Source organism: Sprattus sprattus (genome assembly GCF_963457725.1).
Source record: "Sprattus sprattus genome assembly, chromosome: 1".
Taxonomy (NCBI): Eukaryota; Metazoa; Chordata; class Actinopteri; order Clupeiformes; family Clupeidae; genus Sprattus; species Sprattus sprattus.
In genome coordinates this window covers 73,221,837-73,238,328 of record NC_137920.1, presented here as the reverse complement: position 1 = coordinate 73,238,328, position 16,492 = coordinate 73,221,837, and the positions used below count along the sequence as shown (strand labels likewise).

Sequence of the window (16,492 nt, the reverse complement as noted above, 5' to 3'; positions counted from 1 at the left end):
GAGAAAGTAGATTGTTGGTGAAAGAAAAGTCTCCTAGATCTGTTCATCATTTCATTGGAAACAAATTAGTTTTCCTGTAGAAGTTCACTTGCCACAGATCACGTGATGATTCAGAGGAGTGTCAGAGAAGCTTGCATTCCTACACACCAGTCAACTGATGATGTCGCTCCAGGTAGTCAACAATTAATTTGCATTTTATGACCACATAACCAGTCAAGGGAAGCCTTTTTGTGCTCTTACACTTGAATAGATAGCTTTTTAGGAGATAATTTTTTTTTACGTGAAAGCGTTTTATACCATTTTGCTTTTAAAATGTATAAAAGATGCAGCCCAGGATTCGGTTACGGTTTTGCTGAAGGTTGTTGATCGGTCTGAGCTCAACAGCCAATCAAATTACACCTCTCCCTTCTGTGCTCCTGGAGCACCGTGTTGATTGGCTGGGATTTTTTATGGCTCGGTCTGAGCCACTTTGTTTATTTCTCATTTACGTTGCCAGGAGTGTGTACGAATACCAAAAAGTTGTCCAGTACGGACAACTAGAGGACCGTAAAGAGCAATATGCTGAATTCCACTAAAAGTGTATTGGAATAGAATCATGGGGCTGCACCTATAAGGTACATTTTTTTTGTTGCACTACTCGTCTTCAAAGACTACAATCATAAACTCCCTCTCTCTCTCTCTGATATAAGCGTCTGGCCTGAGGCTGCGACAGCTGGATGCGTCTGCACAGAGCATGTTATTCAGAGAGAGCCTATACTGTCTTACCAGGTCATTTGGTTTTTCTAAAACCTTCACATCATCACACGTTCTGCTTGAGTGATTTAACTGAGGTTTGCAGGATCTACACGTGAGTATGTTAAAGACTTGGCACCTATGTGACTCTCATAAAGGCCAGACCATACCAGGAACTCTGCAGATTGGCACTGCCCACACATCCTGGCATGAGAGACATGCCACCTACTATGTGAATAGCGCCCCTGACTGGGCACCGCTGCCTGGCCCCCACCACAAGCCTCAAGCGGGCATTTATCAATGCCACGCAAGCCTGGCCCATTCATGCATGCCATGCCCTTCAAGACGATGTTACAGGTGTCCAGGATTACCCGCTTTTCCCTCTGGCCCAATCACAACCTTCCCAAGGTTCCTGTCTTCATGGATGTGCCTCCAGAGGTGGCGCCGGCTCTGTTTTCACAGAGAGTAAACAACAGCAATGCACAGCAAACAGCAAACAACAACAATGCACAGCAAACAGCAAACAACAGCCATGCACATCAAACAGCAAACAACAACAATGCACAGCAAACAGCAAACAACAACAATGCACAGCAAACAGCAAACAACAACAATGCAAAGCAAACAGCAAACAACAGCCATGCACATCAAACAGCAAACAACAACAATGCACAGCAAACAGCAAACAACAGCCATGCACATCTTGTGAAAGTCAACAGTGGCATTGCTTTCAACCACTGTGTCAGGGCTGGTTCCCAACCTCACAAAGCCGTCCCAGCGGCCTGCTGTGACCCCACGACTAAATCAGCCATCTACCAGACTCAGGTGGCAGCTAACGCATCGCACAGCCTTCACAAGCCTCCTGTCCTCCCTGAGGTGACCTGTCTGGATGAATGATGAGTGCTCAGAGGACCATCGCTCTTCCACTCCTGGGCATGCAGGGTTGGACTCCTTCTACGACGTGGATAACTATGGCTACCTGTGTGGTCTGCAGCTATTTGGCCAGCCTGTGTCATTTACATCTGATGATGACTGCAGGGCTGATGGCTTACATGACAGTTCTGATTACAGTTTTTTTCAGTTTGGTTTTAGTCCGCAAACAGCAATATTGACAAGTACAATTCATATTTATATTATTCATATACATATAACACTATAAATTAAAAGTTTCAAACTGATATTGTGTGGCTATGGCTGTAGGTAAATAATATATGTATTAGTTATGTATGTAGGCCTATAACCAATATAGCTGTATACACTCTATTTAAAGCTATATGTCTTTAAATATTGGTCTGTAATGTTTTGCCAGCATAATAATGGTATAATGAAAAAGGTTTGCTGACTCTTTGCACAACCAGATATTTCAATCGCATGATTGGGAGCTGTCCATATGAACAGGTTGTGAATTGCTTTCAGACCCAACTCCTCAGAGAGCACCTCCCTTCCTAACTTACACTTCTAATAGTACTTAACTTGCACTTACAGTAGAACCATTCCTGCGTTTTTTTAGGAGCTCTTTTTGGAATTTCTTATCTGAAAAAGTATTTATAGTTACACTAGGTCTGTATTGCTCGTAGCTTGATTTCTCTCTTGTACGTCGCTTTGGATAAAAGTGTCTGCTAAATGATTAAATGTAAATGTAATGTAGATTGTGCAGGGGTTGTAATCATACTTGAAAAGACACTGGAGGTATCTTTTTTTTGGACCTAGTATAAAATGGATCATTGGTGACAACTTCACATCTGAATAGGTCAATGCCTGAAAGTGGACTAGAATATTGTCATTTAACAGAGCCTTGAAAACTCACAAAAAAAATGTATCCACTGCGTCTGCACTCACCTCAAGCACACACAAGCTGCAAGACTAGTAAACTTTAAGACTGCAGCCATGATCTGGAAACTGGTTGAACTTGTCCATCCAGCCCTGTCACGGTGTCTGCAGTGGTCCCCGGCAGGCTGGAGCATGTAGACATTTCTCAGCTGTGTGTGGGTGCACAGCAGGACTGATGAGTAGTAGATTTATGGCACAACTGATCTCATGGAAAGTTAGTCATTGATAGACAAGCGTTAGGAAGAATCCCCTTTTTATCCCACATTGCTAAAAAAACATGTTAGCTAAAGCTTCTAGACTTCTACACCTCATATCAGCTAAAACTTTTTTTTTTTTTTTACATTAATTAACTAAAAGAAAAGGAACCACAGTCTTCACGTCAAAAATTACTTTTAAGGAACATTGGTTACATCATGTGATATTGTGTTTGTTTGTTGGTTTGCCTGTTTGTTTTAGCTGTGATTGAGTCATTTATGCGCACGTATTCATCTTTGTCATCATACTTTCAAAGAATTTTACATGATCAAACTTGACCTGAAATATTTTCACTCTTGCTGACCTAAAAATGTACCCTTCGCGCCTCCTTGTGGAGATGATAGGGTATAGGGAGCAGGCGAATTGCAAAAACCGATGCTACTGGAATTCCCCACCTATTGCACATCATGGAAACGTTTCTTTTCTTCTCTGAGAGTTTCCCAGAAGAGAGAAGAACAACGTGGAATGATTATTGTATAGCTCTTGGTAGGCTACATCACCAGATAAGACCTTGGTAGCCTAAGATATAAGAAATTGTTTCCGATCAGAGTAGCCCTAGGCTACTAACACTGTAGTTTAAATACAGTTTGTAAACTTTATAAGTTCATAAACATTTTGAATTCAATTTATGAATGACTGTAGTCATATACTAGGAGTTTGTATTATTATTTGACATTGTTACTGAAATTAAAGTGCATGGATACCCCTTATTTGTCATATTTACTAAAGCATAATGAAATAGCTAGGCCACGTATAGTTACACCTTATATGCTTTTTAAGCATTGCGGTTTATATTGGATGTAAGCTTTCCTTCTCGCTTGCGAAATGGTTTTTCCCGTTGCAGTTAGTTTGAGGTTTCCACCCTTCGATCTTCAGTCGACTACTTGTGGCTGCGGGCCTGGTGCGTGCGAATCCAATAACAAAAACTGATGCATGCGTGTTGCTGAGAACAGGGAAGGAAAAGATCCAGAGGGGTTTACAGGCCAACAGTTGGAGTCGTGTAAGGTGAGAACACAACGTAGTGAGTAGGACTATCGTATAATGTACTTGGTCATCATTTAGGCTGTCTGATGATTTGGAGTGGCTTTTGTATCAGATTTAGGCTAAGGCAACCCAGATAACGGTCGCCGTTCAGGTCCCAAGTCAACAAGCGATTGCTAACTTGCTACAACGATACATAGCCGTAAGCTATCTCGCTAGTTTATCTGGGGTTTCGTTTGTTTATTTAGGTAGTCGCTTGTTCCTTGCTAATCACCCAGCTAACACTAAACTGTACATTTGATATTTAAAGATATTATATTCTCGTCTTTGTATAACGAACGACAATTTAGCTCATACTAGGCAGCTCACTTCTCTAACGTTACAAACGTTATCTGCCAGGCTTGGTTTCTTATTATTTATAACTAGGTCTCTGTAGCTAACGTATCAGTAACGTTAACAAACACATGTTATGGTTAATAACGGTAACGTTGCATTCTCAGTTGGGTCAAGAAATAAGCGCAGGTGCTCAAGTAAACTAGCGTTGCATGGTATCCTATTGTATTCACTATTTTTAGCCATTGGTACTCAGGAGATGATGGTTGACGTTAACGTCACATAGATATCCTGCTTGTGTGGTTAGGAGTTTGTCATGGATAGAGTTTACGCATAAATACATATAGCTTTATGATTTCTTATTTAGATATGTTAGCCGTCTGATGCTACTCTTCAACTTGTAACCTTAACCCCTGTTGACCAACCATTTAGCTAGCCAGCTAGCTGGGTAACGTAAAGTCAAGCACCATAGGTTTCTACAACAGTGGCTAACGGAAGTTAAATAAACACAATTTCATTGTTTGTTTTGGTTTTTGGCTGTCTTATAACCGTAATGAATATCTAGTTCGTCTTGGTAGCTAAGTTAAGTTGTGAAAGTTTTCGTGAAAAATGATCACGGGCAGTCTCGTAATTATGTACAAGTTTAGAACAAATCACACTAACTAAATCGTTCCTTTCAGACTGTTCAAACAGCTATTTCAATAATTTGTCAATTCCACCAAGCTTTGACGAATCTGTAAAGCAACGTTATAGCACTTTTGTAAGGTTGTCCAGTAACGTTACTTAGTTAGTATTTGGTTGCACGATTCTAGGGGATCGCTGACGAAATTAGGCTCTTTGCCACATTCCCTGAGAAGTCCTTCACTCTGTAAGCTAATTTACGGTGTATAAACAGGAGACTCCGATTGTCCTCATTGCCTTGCGTAAGGAAATCACTGTGTGAAACGCTGCTTAGCAAGCTTGGCTATGCCGGCAGTCTCGCTCACAGACAGTACACATATTTTGCAACGCAATACATTTATTCATGATGTATGTTTTAAGATTTCGCCATAATATTAAGTCGTGTGACATTGGTGCATATCACTTCTCTAGCTTATCAGCTAGTTGATTATATATCTTTGACTAAACGGTTCATCTACTAGCCTGTAAAAATGAACTTTGTCTTTTCAAGATACTCATTCCCCCCTTAATATTTTCTCTGCTGCCTGTTTCCGCAGGAACACCATGGATGAGGAGGAACAGTTTGTGAACATAGACCTGAATGATGACAACATCTGCAGTGTTTGTAAGCTGGAGACAGACACAGGGACTACGTCCTTCTGCCACATCTGTTTCGAGCTCAGCATCGAAGGTAAGAGAAGAAACTGAAGAGACTGCATAGTTTTACTTCCTGTCCTGTGATATTTGATCCAGTTGAACAGTTTCAAAACTGTTTTGTGAGTTGCGCTATTGTTCCACAGAGAACTTGACCTAGCTGATGCTTCAGGGGATGGCTTTGATGTTGCTCTGCTGTTGTGTTGCATGTGCAAAAACATGTTTTGGTCTAGATGTTATATTTATGTCGATGTGTTTTTGTTTTTGTTTTCAATTTAGAAGATATGAATCATGCCTACGCTGCCTTTTCCAGCATTCACTGTGTATAGAACTATGGAGGAATCACCAAAAGAAAGTTGTAGTAGTTTGAGTGATGGGTCGAATCACTGGATCTGGGCAGTCACGTGTGTGTGTGTCTGTGTCTGTGTCTGTGTCTGTCTGTGTTTGATGGCTTCTGTGAAGCGTAGGGCATTGTAACCTAGTTGATCTCTAATGGAGCAATGAAACGCTAAGAGATAAACAAAAGGAATTGGTAGTGGTTCTGGTCGGCAGCCTATGATGAATGGCAGACATTCACAGTAGAAGCAAGCTTCCTGCATCATCTGTCATTCCAATCAAGGCAGCAGCACGCTGAAAATTCGCGCCACACCACACCACACCACAGCCAAGCACATCTGGCAGACTCTCTTTCTGTCTCGCCACATCAAGAGCGATGTGAAGTGACGAGGGTAGGTGATGCCTGGTGCCGGTGGCTTGCCAGCACAGGTCTTTCACCACAGACCTGCCGTCGACAACATGCCCTCCAACCAGGCCTGCCAGTGCATGCAGCAGTCAGTGACACGAACGCCCACACACACACACACACACACACACACGAATCACGCATGAGTCAGAGGCAGAAGCTCCTTCATAGCTGACGTTATCTCTGTTGAGAGCAACCAGTGGGCCACTGGTGAAGAGACAAGGGACGTGTGTTTGTTTTATTCAGTAATGGCAGTGTTGGGATGTCATGCTGCGGTCTTGTTTTTGTTTTAAACGACGGGAACAGGAGAATGGTTCACTTCTAGATTTACAAAGGTCACGTATTAATAAGTTATACGACTAAATTGAGATGGAAAGAAAATCAACGAGGGCCGTGCCGGAGCCGAATTGTTTGGGTTGAACAGCTATGCAGGTTGCCTCCTGTGGTAGCCTCGATACGTGTACACCTGACCAGTATTTGACTCTTCCGAGAATCTTGCTTAAAACCCAAGGAAGTGGTCGCTGTCTTGTAAGGGTAGGAACGCAGACAGTTAAGTAGATGTAATGCGTTATTTGTCAGAGAGTAGCCACACACTGAAGCCCTTGCACCAGCAGCAGCATCTGCAGCAGCAGTAACGTTCTTCTGTCATCCTATTACATCACAGCAGAGGAATTTTTGCTAGGGACATGGAATGTGGCTCTGGTGATGAGAGCAGTTGAGCGCAATCAGCAGCCTGAATATTCCAGAAGCTCTCTCTCTCTCCAACCAGCTGAAACAATATTCCACATGCATGCATGCACTCACGTGGGCTGTGTTGCAGATGATGCTCGTATGCTGATGACCTGGCTTGCAATTTTCTTTAAACACAGTAATCTCTCTCTCACTCACACACACACACACACACACACATATACACACAAACACTCCCCCCCCCCTTGCTTTCTATCTCACACACACACACACACACATATACAAACACATTCTCTCTCCCTCCCTATCTCTATCTCTCTCTCTCTCTCTTTCTCTCTCTCACATATACATACACACACTGTCTCCCTCCCTCTTTCTTCCGCTCTCCATCACATACACACACACACACTCAATACTTTATCTCTCTCTCTCTATCTCTATCTCTCTGGGGCTCCAAATACTGCACGGTGGGATGAACTCTTCACCCTGTGGTGCAAGAGAAGCCCTGAATGCTGGGAGCAGGGTTTAGTCTGATCTGCTGATTCTGCCATTGGTTTCTCCAGCGCATAATCCCCCCCCAAATGGTCTCCGCTGCTGTAATGGCTTCTCTTTTTCTGGATTAATTTGGTGTTTTGTCAGAGCAGAAATAACAGCCTTGGGAGAACTGCTACTTTTTAAGGCACCAAGGCAATGGGTAAAGCTTAATAATAATGAAAAAAATGTGTGGCCTTTGCAAATGCATTATTATCTTAATTATATGCTGGTAAAAATAAGTTGGAAAGGATAACATTGTGACAAAAGGTTGTCGAGCTTGACGTTATCGGTTTAGCTTCCATACTTCTAAAGACTAACTTGAGTAGTAGTCTCGTGCCCTAAGGCAGTTTTTCCTGGTCTTGTTTGCCAGCTTGGAGATGGATGGGAGGTCTGCCTTTTAGATCTGCAGCTGTTAGAAGCCCCCTCCTCTTTCGGTGGGACCTGCTATATTTGCCATGGCCCTGCTGCCTCCGTGACCCCTGCTCCCATTCTCACACACACACACACACACACACACACCTCCGTGACCCCTGCTCCCATTCTCATGATTGAGTTGCTATCCCTGGTATTGGATACAGAAGCACTCACAAACACACACACACACACACACACACACAGTTGAAAAACATCTACAGATTTCCTGCCTCTGACTTGAGAACATCTGTGATTATCAGTTCCAGTATCAGCTTCATGTGTGTGTGTGTCTGGGGTTCTATTAATATTGATCCGATGTCTCAAGGCAGAAAACCAATGCCTAAATCTGTCAAGATCAAGCCCTTTGTGACGGTGCAACCTCAGGGGAGAAATAAGCCTCGCTATTTAGAGGCAGACACAATTAGAGGAAAGCGAGGCGGTTGCGTGATAGGAGACTGGAGACAAAGAGAGGCAGACCGGAAGGAAATGGGTATAGGGGGAGGCGTATTAAAGCAGTGAAGCAGGTATTCATACAGTAGCACACACATCTCACACACACACACACACACACACTACACACACACACAGCATTGAAGCCAAGAAGCGCAGAAGAAGTGAGATGATATTCACAATAATAAATAACCTCAGGGTATATGCTTCTACGTAACACACAACAATAATGAAACAAGTACTGCTAAGGTGTGCACTAGTTAAAAAGGAAGAATGGCACCGTTATTAACTTGTCAGATATAAAAAAAAAAGATGCTTCCCAATCCCAACCAATGAGGTTCTGTAGCTGAAAGGAACTGCTGTGTGAACACTGAGTGATGTGCTTCTCAGCAGTACTGCAAACCAGCACTATCAGGCCGCGTGAGCGCCACTGTGGCTGCAGGGCTGTGGTGCCTCTGCAGACTGATTAGCATTGGAAGGGAGTGTGGCCAGTGGGAGTGAGCACACACACACACACTCTCTGAGCAATGGAGAGGAGAGGAGAGACAGTTTTGGAGTGTCTATTTCAGCCACACTTGCTGCTGGGTTTCAGGCCCTGACTGAGCTGGATGACACGGTTACCTAAATATAGAGAAGGATGCAGTCAATCCCATATCTACAGTGATGAGAAGGCTAGTGCCAAACATTTCAGTGAAAGATGCCCTGATTTAAAGGACTCATCGTATGCCCATTTTACCACAAGTTTATATGGTTCCTTGGGGTCTTAATGAAATGTCTGTAACATACTTTGGCCATAAACTTTGGTCTTAAACAGCCCTCCTCAGAGTGACCTGTTTTGACTGCCTGTTCCTTCTTCTCAGATGTTCTCCCACATGAAGGCCTTGCTATGGGACCCATTGTTTGAACTCTGTTTCCCTCGTTAAACTTAAAAGTCATCTTTCTGCTGTGATGGTTGTTTTTTTGGCTGAACCGCTGAACGAGGGTGAGCACGGTTGTGGTTGAGTAGGAGTTCATCATGTTGCATGAGGTTAAGCAAATGGTGTTCATATGTCCGTGTGTGTGTGTGTGTGTGTGTGTGTGTGTGTGTGTGCGTGTGCGCACTCTATGTAGTTTCCTGTGTGCACTCCTGATGGGGTACGCTTTAAAGTGTATCTTCCTGTGTTTGCGTCTGCCTCTGTTCTGCATGTACAGTATGTGGGTCGCAGCATTTCCCGTGGCCACAGGGGAGAGTGATGATGTTTTGATCCGTTTTCAGAAAGAGATGTTTTTCCCCCATTTTGAAAGTCATGTGAGATTTCATCACTGCTGGCGTGTTGTGCTGCTGTGTCGGGAGTGGGCTAGATAACACCACTAACGACCTCATTAGAGCCTTTAAGGGATTGAGCTTCTGTGGACCCTTGCCAAAGTGTCCGTGTTTGTCTTGGTGAAGACCTCGGCCGTCTCGTTATGACCTAATCGGACTACTGATAAGCAGCTTTGGCTCCCGGCCAATGAGGAGGCAGCTTGCCTCTTCCGGTCAGCTCCTCAATCGTCTTACGCAATGTCAAAAAACCACTTGGGACATTCTACATCAAAAGTTCAAAAAAGAAGACCTAGTTTATCATCTACACTAAATTTCCGATTGTCCTTTAGCAGGACCAGCCCTGACCAGGTCCTAGGGGGTGTGACGGCTCAGAATAGGTCGTCTGTACGTGTTTCTTTGCGTTAATGTCTTTGCGTTAATGTCTTTGCGTTAATGTCTTTGCATTAATGTCTTTGCGTTAATGTCTTTGCGTTAATGTCTTTGCGTTAATGTCTCTGCGTTAATGTCTTTGCGTTAATGTCTTTGCGTTAATGTCTTTGCGTTAATGTCTTTGCGTTAATTGTGGTTGTTGTGGTTACTTTTGTCCCTTCATAGGTGTTTGTAGTTCCACACTTCTCCACTCCAAGTCGCTTCGTGGTCATCGGGACTGCTTCGAGAAGTATCACCTGATCGCCAACCAGAAGCTCTCCCGGGCCAAGGTGTCGCGCAGCGCCTACGAGGGCGTGAAGCGGGCACTGAGCCAGCGCCTCAGTCGGATCGTGCAGCTCACCCAGCAACGCGACGGCGACTCGGACTCGCCGCCGGGCCGCCACCACGGCTCTCGGCACCAGCTGCTCTGCTACAACCAGCCGGGCGACCGCAAGCTGCTGCCCCAGTCCGACACCCAGGTGCCCCGCTACGCCCCCCACTGGGCCGAGGGCCCCGCCTCCCGGGACAACGACTTCGCCAAAGTCATGCTGGGTTGCCACGCCAACGGGAACCTGGGGCTGGAGCTGCTGCCGGCGGTGTGGGAGGGGGCGGTGGGCAAGATGGACGTCATGGCACACCGTAACTCACAGCCGCCGCAAGGGGACGCCTCGGACGCCACTCCGCCAGGAAGACACGCGGCACACAGCCAGGAGGCGTGTAAGTCAACACTCACACTCACACTCACACTCACACTCACACTCACACTCACACTCAAACTCACACTCACACTCACACTCAACACGGGTATGAAGGATCAATCTCTACCACACACACACACTCACACTCACACTCACATTCAACACTGGTATGAAGGATCAATCTCTACCACACACACACACTCACACTCATATTCAACACGGGTATGAAGGATCAATCTCTACCACACACACACACGCGCACACACACACACACACACACACACTCAACACGGGTATGAAGGATCAATCTCTACCACACACACACACACACACACACACTCACACACACACTCAACACAGGTATGAAGGATCAATCTCTACCACACACACACACACACGCACACACGCACACTCAACACGGGTATGAAGGATCAATCTCTACCGCACGCACACACGCACACACACACACACACACACACATTCAACACGGGTATGAAGGATCAATCTCTACCACACACACACACACACACACACACACACACACACACCTGGGGGCATCCCTCTTGGTCACTCAACATAGATCAGAGTAGTTTGCACAACAGATGTCCAAAGAGCAAAGAGAAAAACAGAAGTGCAGTGTTGTATTCACACTTACTGGCACTCAGATCAGCAGTATGTAGTTGTGCAGTTAGACAGTTGAGCAGCTGATCAGTCAGATGGTGTTTGTGGATGCGCGTGTTGAGCATGTGATAGATGTGTGTCTAACGCAGGGGTCATAAATGTAGGCCTGTGGGCCAATTCCGGCCCGCACAGTTCCATTGATTTAAATGGGCCACCCCAAAGTTTACCGTAAAAATCTGGCTAGACTGAATCCTCATCGGCCCCCGGTAGAGATGCGCGGATGGGCTATTATTTCATCCGCAACCGCATCACAAAACGCATGATCCGTCCGCTATCCATCCGCACCAATTTTTTTGACCAATTTTCAAAACCGCACCCGCCCGCCATCCGCCTGTTGTTTTTAGGTATAGGCGCTGTGACGCGAGGCTAGAAAGTTCTTGCCCTATTCTTGAAAGGAGACTGATCCAATGCCGCAAAGATATTTAAAGGATAAAGCCCCTAGTATGAAAGCCTATTGGCTATGTCGTAGCCTGTCCCCAGAATATTATCAGTGAAGTGACGTCTGTCTCCGATCGATGCACAGGGAGAAACTTTAAAATAGCCAAGCACATCGGCAAACCTGACCTTACCATAGGCTAGTAGGCCTACACTTTTTTATCATTGTAATAAAACGCAATTTTGTACACCATTTTAATATGGTAATATAGCCTACTGTTTTTAGTTTAGAAGGAAACGCTGAGTCTATTAATTCCGAAATTTCACCGCATTGTAGGCTTTATACTGTAACAACCCCAACACTTGCCTGCTTGCTTTGCAAATCAAAGTTTTCCGACTATTTTTCTTACCTTCTTTCTTAGCTGGTGATGTTACTGAGCTAGAAGTTTAACTTGTTCATCTCGCGCTGCCAATGCCCAATGTCACTTCTGAGTCAAATCACTCCATCATCTCTTTGAAATTCCTTATTCCACGAGTGGTAGGCTACAATGGCTGGCTGTTTTAAAATATAACTAATAGCCTAACGAAACAAAATAACCCAGGCAGTTTCATCTACGACACGTTAAGGCTTCTTCCAATACTGACAGCTGACTCATAGCTTGCAGGTTTGCGGCGTTGCAAAGAGACGCGACATGATAGGGATCGTCACTTAATTTAAACTTTTTTGCTTCCTTTGTTTGCTTTGTATGCATACACGGAACAAGGCCAATTTACTGCCTGATGAAAATTTGATTATTTCAAAATGTGCTTGGATGTAGGTAACGACATTTAACAATGTGTATATATTTTGAATTTCGTTGGGTAAACCGCCACCCGCCCGAATTTAATTAAAATATTATTTTTTTGTCACGTCATCCGCCCGATCCGCGGTTTAACCGCGGAGTCCGCGGGTGCAACCGCCAACCGCGCATCTCTAGCCCCCGGGTATTTTGAGTTTGAGACCCCTGGTCTGACGTGAAGGAGTCAGGATGATGGTGTTTCTCTCCTCCTGCAGCTCACCATCACAGTTGTTCAATCATTTGCTCACGCTCCCTCTCTCTTTTCACCCTCTCCCTTTTCACTCTCTCCCTTTTCACTCTCTCCCTTTTCAACCTCTCCCTTTTTACTCTCTCCCTTTTCACTCTCTCCTTCCCTCCCTCTTTCTCTCCCTCCCTCCCTTTTTCTCTCCTTCTGTCTCCCTCATTTGGAAGTAAGTGAAGTGCAGACTCATAGCGTACACTTCCACAGATTGCGGATGACGAAATTCCCTGCGCGCGGAGACTGTGCGCAGACCAAACGCTTTACTGTCTCATCTGTCTGTCACCTCGCATCACCCTCCTTATGCCATCAGTACCACGCAGTGGCGCGCTGTCTAGACTTTATCTCATCTCCTGCCTCACGCCATATACATCACCAAGGCCAAATGTGTTTGGGAAAGCTGTTGAGAAAGACAAGAATGTTCCCCAAGGACATTTGGAAATTCTTTGGCTATCGCTTGTCCTTGAGCCGCCTGCTCATATCTTTTTGAATTTATTACCACAAAAGACAGAAACCTTCATAAGAGCTGAAACATCAGACGCAGCACAGCCTTCACGTTTGACTTCATGTTCAACTGTTCATGTTTGTTGTGGTTTGTTTTTCTGTCCCCAGTAGTGAAAATGAGCCTTGAAGAGCTGCATCACCTCAACGGACAGATGCTGCTTCAGATCCAAAGTAAGAGACTGTCGTTTTGGGCTGGATGTTCTCTAGTTATTAATTATTATTACTATGAATTACTATCTGGATGTACTGTAGTTATTCATTATTATTATAAAATATTATTATTCATTTGGCTATTTCTATATTTACGAGTCAATGAACCAATTTTTAGTAATTATGAATTACTATCTGGATGTACTCGAGTTATTCATTATTATAAAATATTATTATTAATTTGGCTATTTTTATATTTCCGAGTCAATGAACCCATTTTTATTAATTATGAATTACTATCTGGATGTACTTGAGTTATTCATTATTATAAAATATTATTATTAATTTGGCTATTTCTATATTTCTGAGTCAATGAACCAAGCTGTTGTGAGTAGGGCTCTTTGCCTGAGAGTCATTCACCAGTCAGCTCAGGGATGAAAGGCCCTGTTGCTAGATAGTTCCAAAGGCATGTTTTTTTTTTCTCCATACAAATGTATTGTTGCCCATTGTATTTCAGGTTGCTTTAGGTAGAAATTCATCAGGGATAAGACTATGTGCTATTAGAAAATGTTAAATTAAGATGCATTAGATGCATTAGAGAGGTGAGTTTTATCATTAGCTTTCCCACACATGGCTGATGCATCCTCCCCCCCCCCCCCCTGTGTAGAAGTGTTTGAGGAGCTGACCAGCGCCGTGCAGGAAAAGGACTCCCTGGCATCACAGCTGCACGTGCGGCACATCGCCATCGAGCAGCTCTTCAAGAACTGTGCTAAACTGCCCTGGCTGCAGATCGGCCGGGCCGGGGTGAAGGCCAGCAACACGCCAGTGGAGTGAAGAGGCACGCCGAGCCCCTTGAGACTTCCGTAAATAAGGCCTTCACGCTGCCCCTGCCCTCACCTCACCTCTCAGCCCCCGGGGACGCACCCTTTTACCGGGGACGCCCCCTGAGGACCCCACCAGTCCACATGAGTGTGTGTGCTTTCTGGCTGAGGACACAGCCTGAGATGGTTATATGCTGTACTTCAAGACTTTTTTGGAAAGAAAAGGTAAAAAAAAAAAGAGCAGATTCCACGGGTGACGAGACTTTGATCGTGTTTTTCCAAAGCAAGTTCTTGAGACGTGGAACCAGAGGAGGACTTACCGTTGTACTACCACTATGCAGAATTCAGAGTTTTATCAGATGAGTTTTTTCCATTCGCTAATGCAGTTGATAATGATTCATCGTCATCATCATCATCATCATCATCATCATTATTATCATGAGCTATGATTTTTATCAGGGTTCGTTGTTGCAATAAGGTGTGTTTTTTTTTTTTTTTAAACTATTTATTGGCTTTGCGCTCACATTTGTAGTATTTTCCTGCGTTACGAGTGCAGAGAAGGGTTCAGCATCACACGGTGTGCTGGACCAGAGCCGGGGTTGCCGTGGTTACTCTCGGACACGAGGAATTTGCACTTGACTCTGTGTGATTTGATCTCCAGAGGGGAAGCTCCAAGTAAACGTCAGAAGTGGTACTGTGGCCAAGCCACCTCTTCGGAAGAGTAAAACCAAAGTGTGGGACTTAACCTAGAGACTCCGATCATTTCAGCTTTTTAGAGTGGTCCCTTAATGTACCTTAATGTGGTCCCATAATTTTCTCATTTTTCTACACGTGCGGAAGCATTGTTCAGGGTGGATGGGTGTAGATATCTGCTGGTGCTTATGTTTCGTGTTTTGTTTGTCACCATGTTTCTGTGTGTTCGCTTTGTATTTGAGTTGTCACATGTCATATATTCACTGCTGTGAAAAGCTAATAGGGAAAAAAAAAGCACATCCTGGGCCTTAATATTATAAAGGGACATGGCAATATAAAATATGAAAGCTTATTTGAATTGGCACCTCTTCCAACCAAAGTCTTCTTGGCAGACTCTTGTCTGTTTTTTTTTCTTCTTTCTTTTAAATTACATCTATAAGGCACAAAACCTAATAGTAGACAATTTTTAAAAAGTTAGACGGCTCACTGTATCACGCTTTCTGGGAGCATTGTCTGTATTTTCGATACTGTGGAGTGTTTGTTTTTCTGTGTGTGATTTTTAATTTCAGGTTTGCGTTGAACACTGCTTAAGTACTGGTGAAGAGTTTTATTTGCTTTTAGAGTGAGTGTTACTTTTTAATTTCAGCGTTTTTCATACGTTTTCTACTTTAACGTTGAAAAAGAAATTCATTATTGAAGACTTTTGTTGTGGCTATGCAGTCTCCCTTGAGCAATCTGACTGAACTTAGAAAATAAACCCTGAGGCACCCCCCCCCCCCCTCATGGACGATAAGCGAATTACAACTATTTCAACATGTAGTTGAGGGGTCGATCGCTTGCATTTATGCATAGTTTTATTCAAATCACTGTCATCTAAAGAGATATTTTAAATCCTTGGATTTCCGAATACCAATGTACCATCCTCTCTTCATAAGAGACACATTTTACCCCACTAGGGGTTTGTCATGAACTATCGTGCTTTGTTTTCTTGTGTGCGTTGTTTTGGTTTTGTACTTATATTTGACTGAAAATGCATTTCACTGCATTTGATCATGCTCTTCATTAAAGCTGGCAACATTTAAAACCACAGAGAAAAGGAAATACACCAGGCCATGGAGGGAGGCCATGTTGCCTGAATTATTCTCCATCACACTCCATTCCTCTTGCACTGCTGGTTAACTGTGCAGTACAGTTTAGAGGATTCACCCAAGTACTGTTTGTGTCTGGTCTGATATTTTGCTATTTCTGACATGATATCTGATGGTGTTGCAGAAGTCTGTGAAACGTCTGTGTGTGTGAATCACGGGTTTCTGTTCTGTTTTTGTTCCCTTATTTTACTCTCGTGTGGACGCGTGAATCTCAGTGTTTGTCATGTTACATCACGTGTTTCATTTGAAAGTGTTTCCAGTGTATCTCCTTGGTTTGTGTGTGTGTCTTTGCTTACGACTGTTTTATGTTGAACATGCAATAATGTCTTTGTTTAAAGCTCTGTAGAGAGTGACCTGAG

At 43.9% G+C, this 16,492-nt stretch overlaps 1 protein-coding gene across 1 annotated transcript; it reads left to right on the top strand.

The window, feature by feature from the left end:
* The first annotated feature begins 3,721 nt into the window (after positions 1-3,721).
* Positions 3,722-16,435, top strand: cUnh21orf91 (chromosome Un C21orf91 homolog). The gene is made up of 5 exons (XM_080855457.1): positions 3,722-3,822; positions 5,349-5,482; positions 10,173-10,703; positions 13,430-13,492; positions 14,139-16,435. The coding sequence occupies exons 2-5, from the start codon at positions 5,356-5,358 to the stop codon at positions 14,303-14,305; spliced, it is 888 nt and encodes a 295-aa protein (XP_080711583.1). The 5' UTR covers positions 3,722-3,822; positions 5,349-5,355; the 3' UTR covers positions 14,306-16,435.
* Positions 16,436-16,492: the final 57 nt, after the last annotated feature.

Excerpts from the sequence above, each read along its gene's own strand:
- cUnh21orf91 (XM_080855457.1), top strand. The coding sequence starts at position 5,356 with ATGGATGAGGAGGAACAGTTTGTGAACATAGACCTGAATGATGACAAC. Across the intron at positions 5,483-10,172 it reads TTTCGAGCTCAGCATCGAAG|GTGTTTGTAGTTCCACACTT; the intron begins GTAAGAGAAGAA and ends GTCCCTTCATAG. Across the intron at positions 10,704-13,429 it reads GGCACACAGCCAGGAGGCGT|TAGTGAAAATGAGCCTTGAA; the intron begins GTAAGTCAACAC and ends TTCTGTCCCCAG.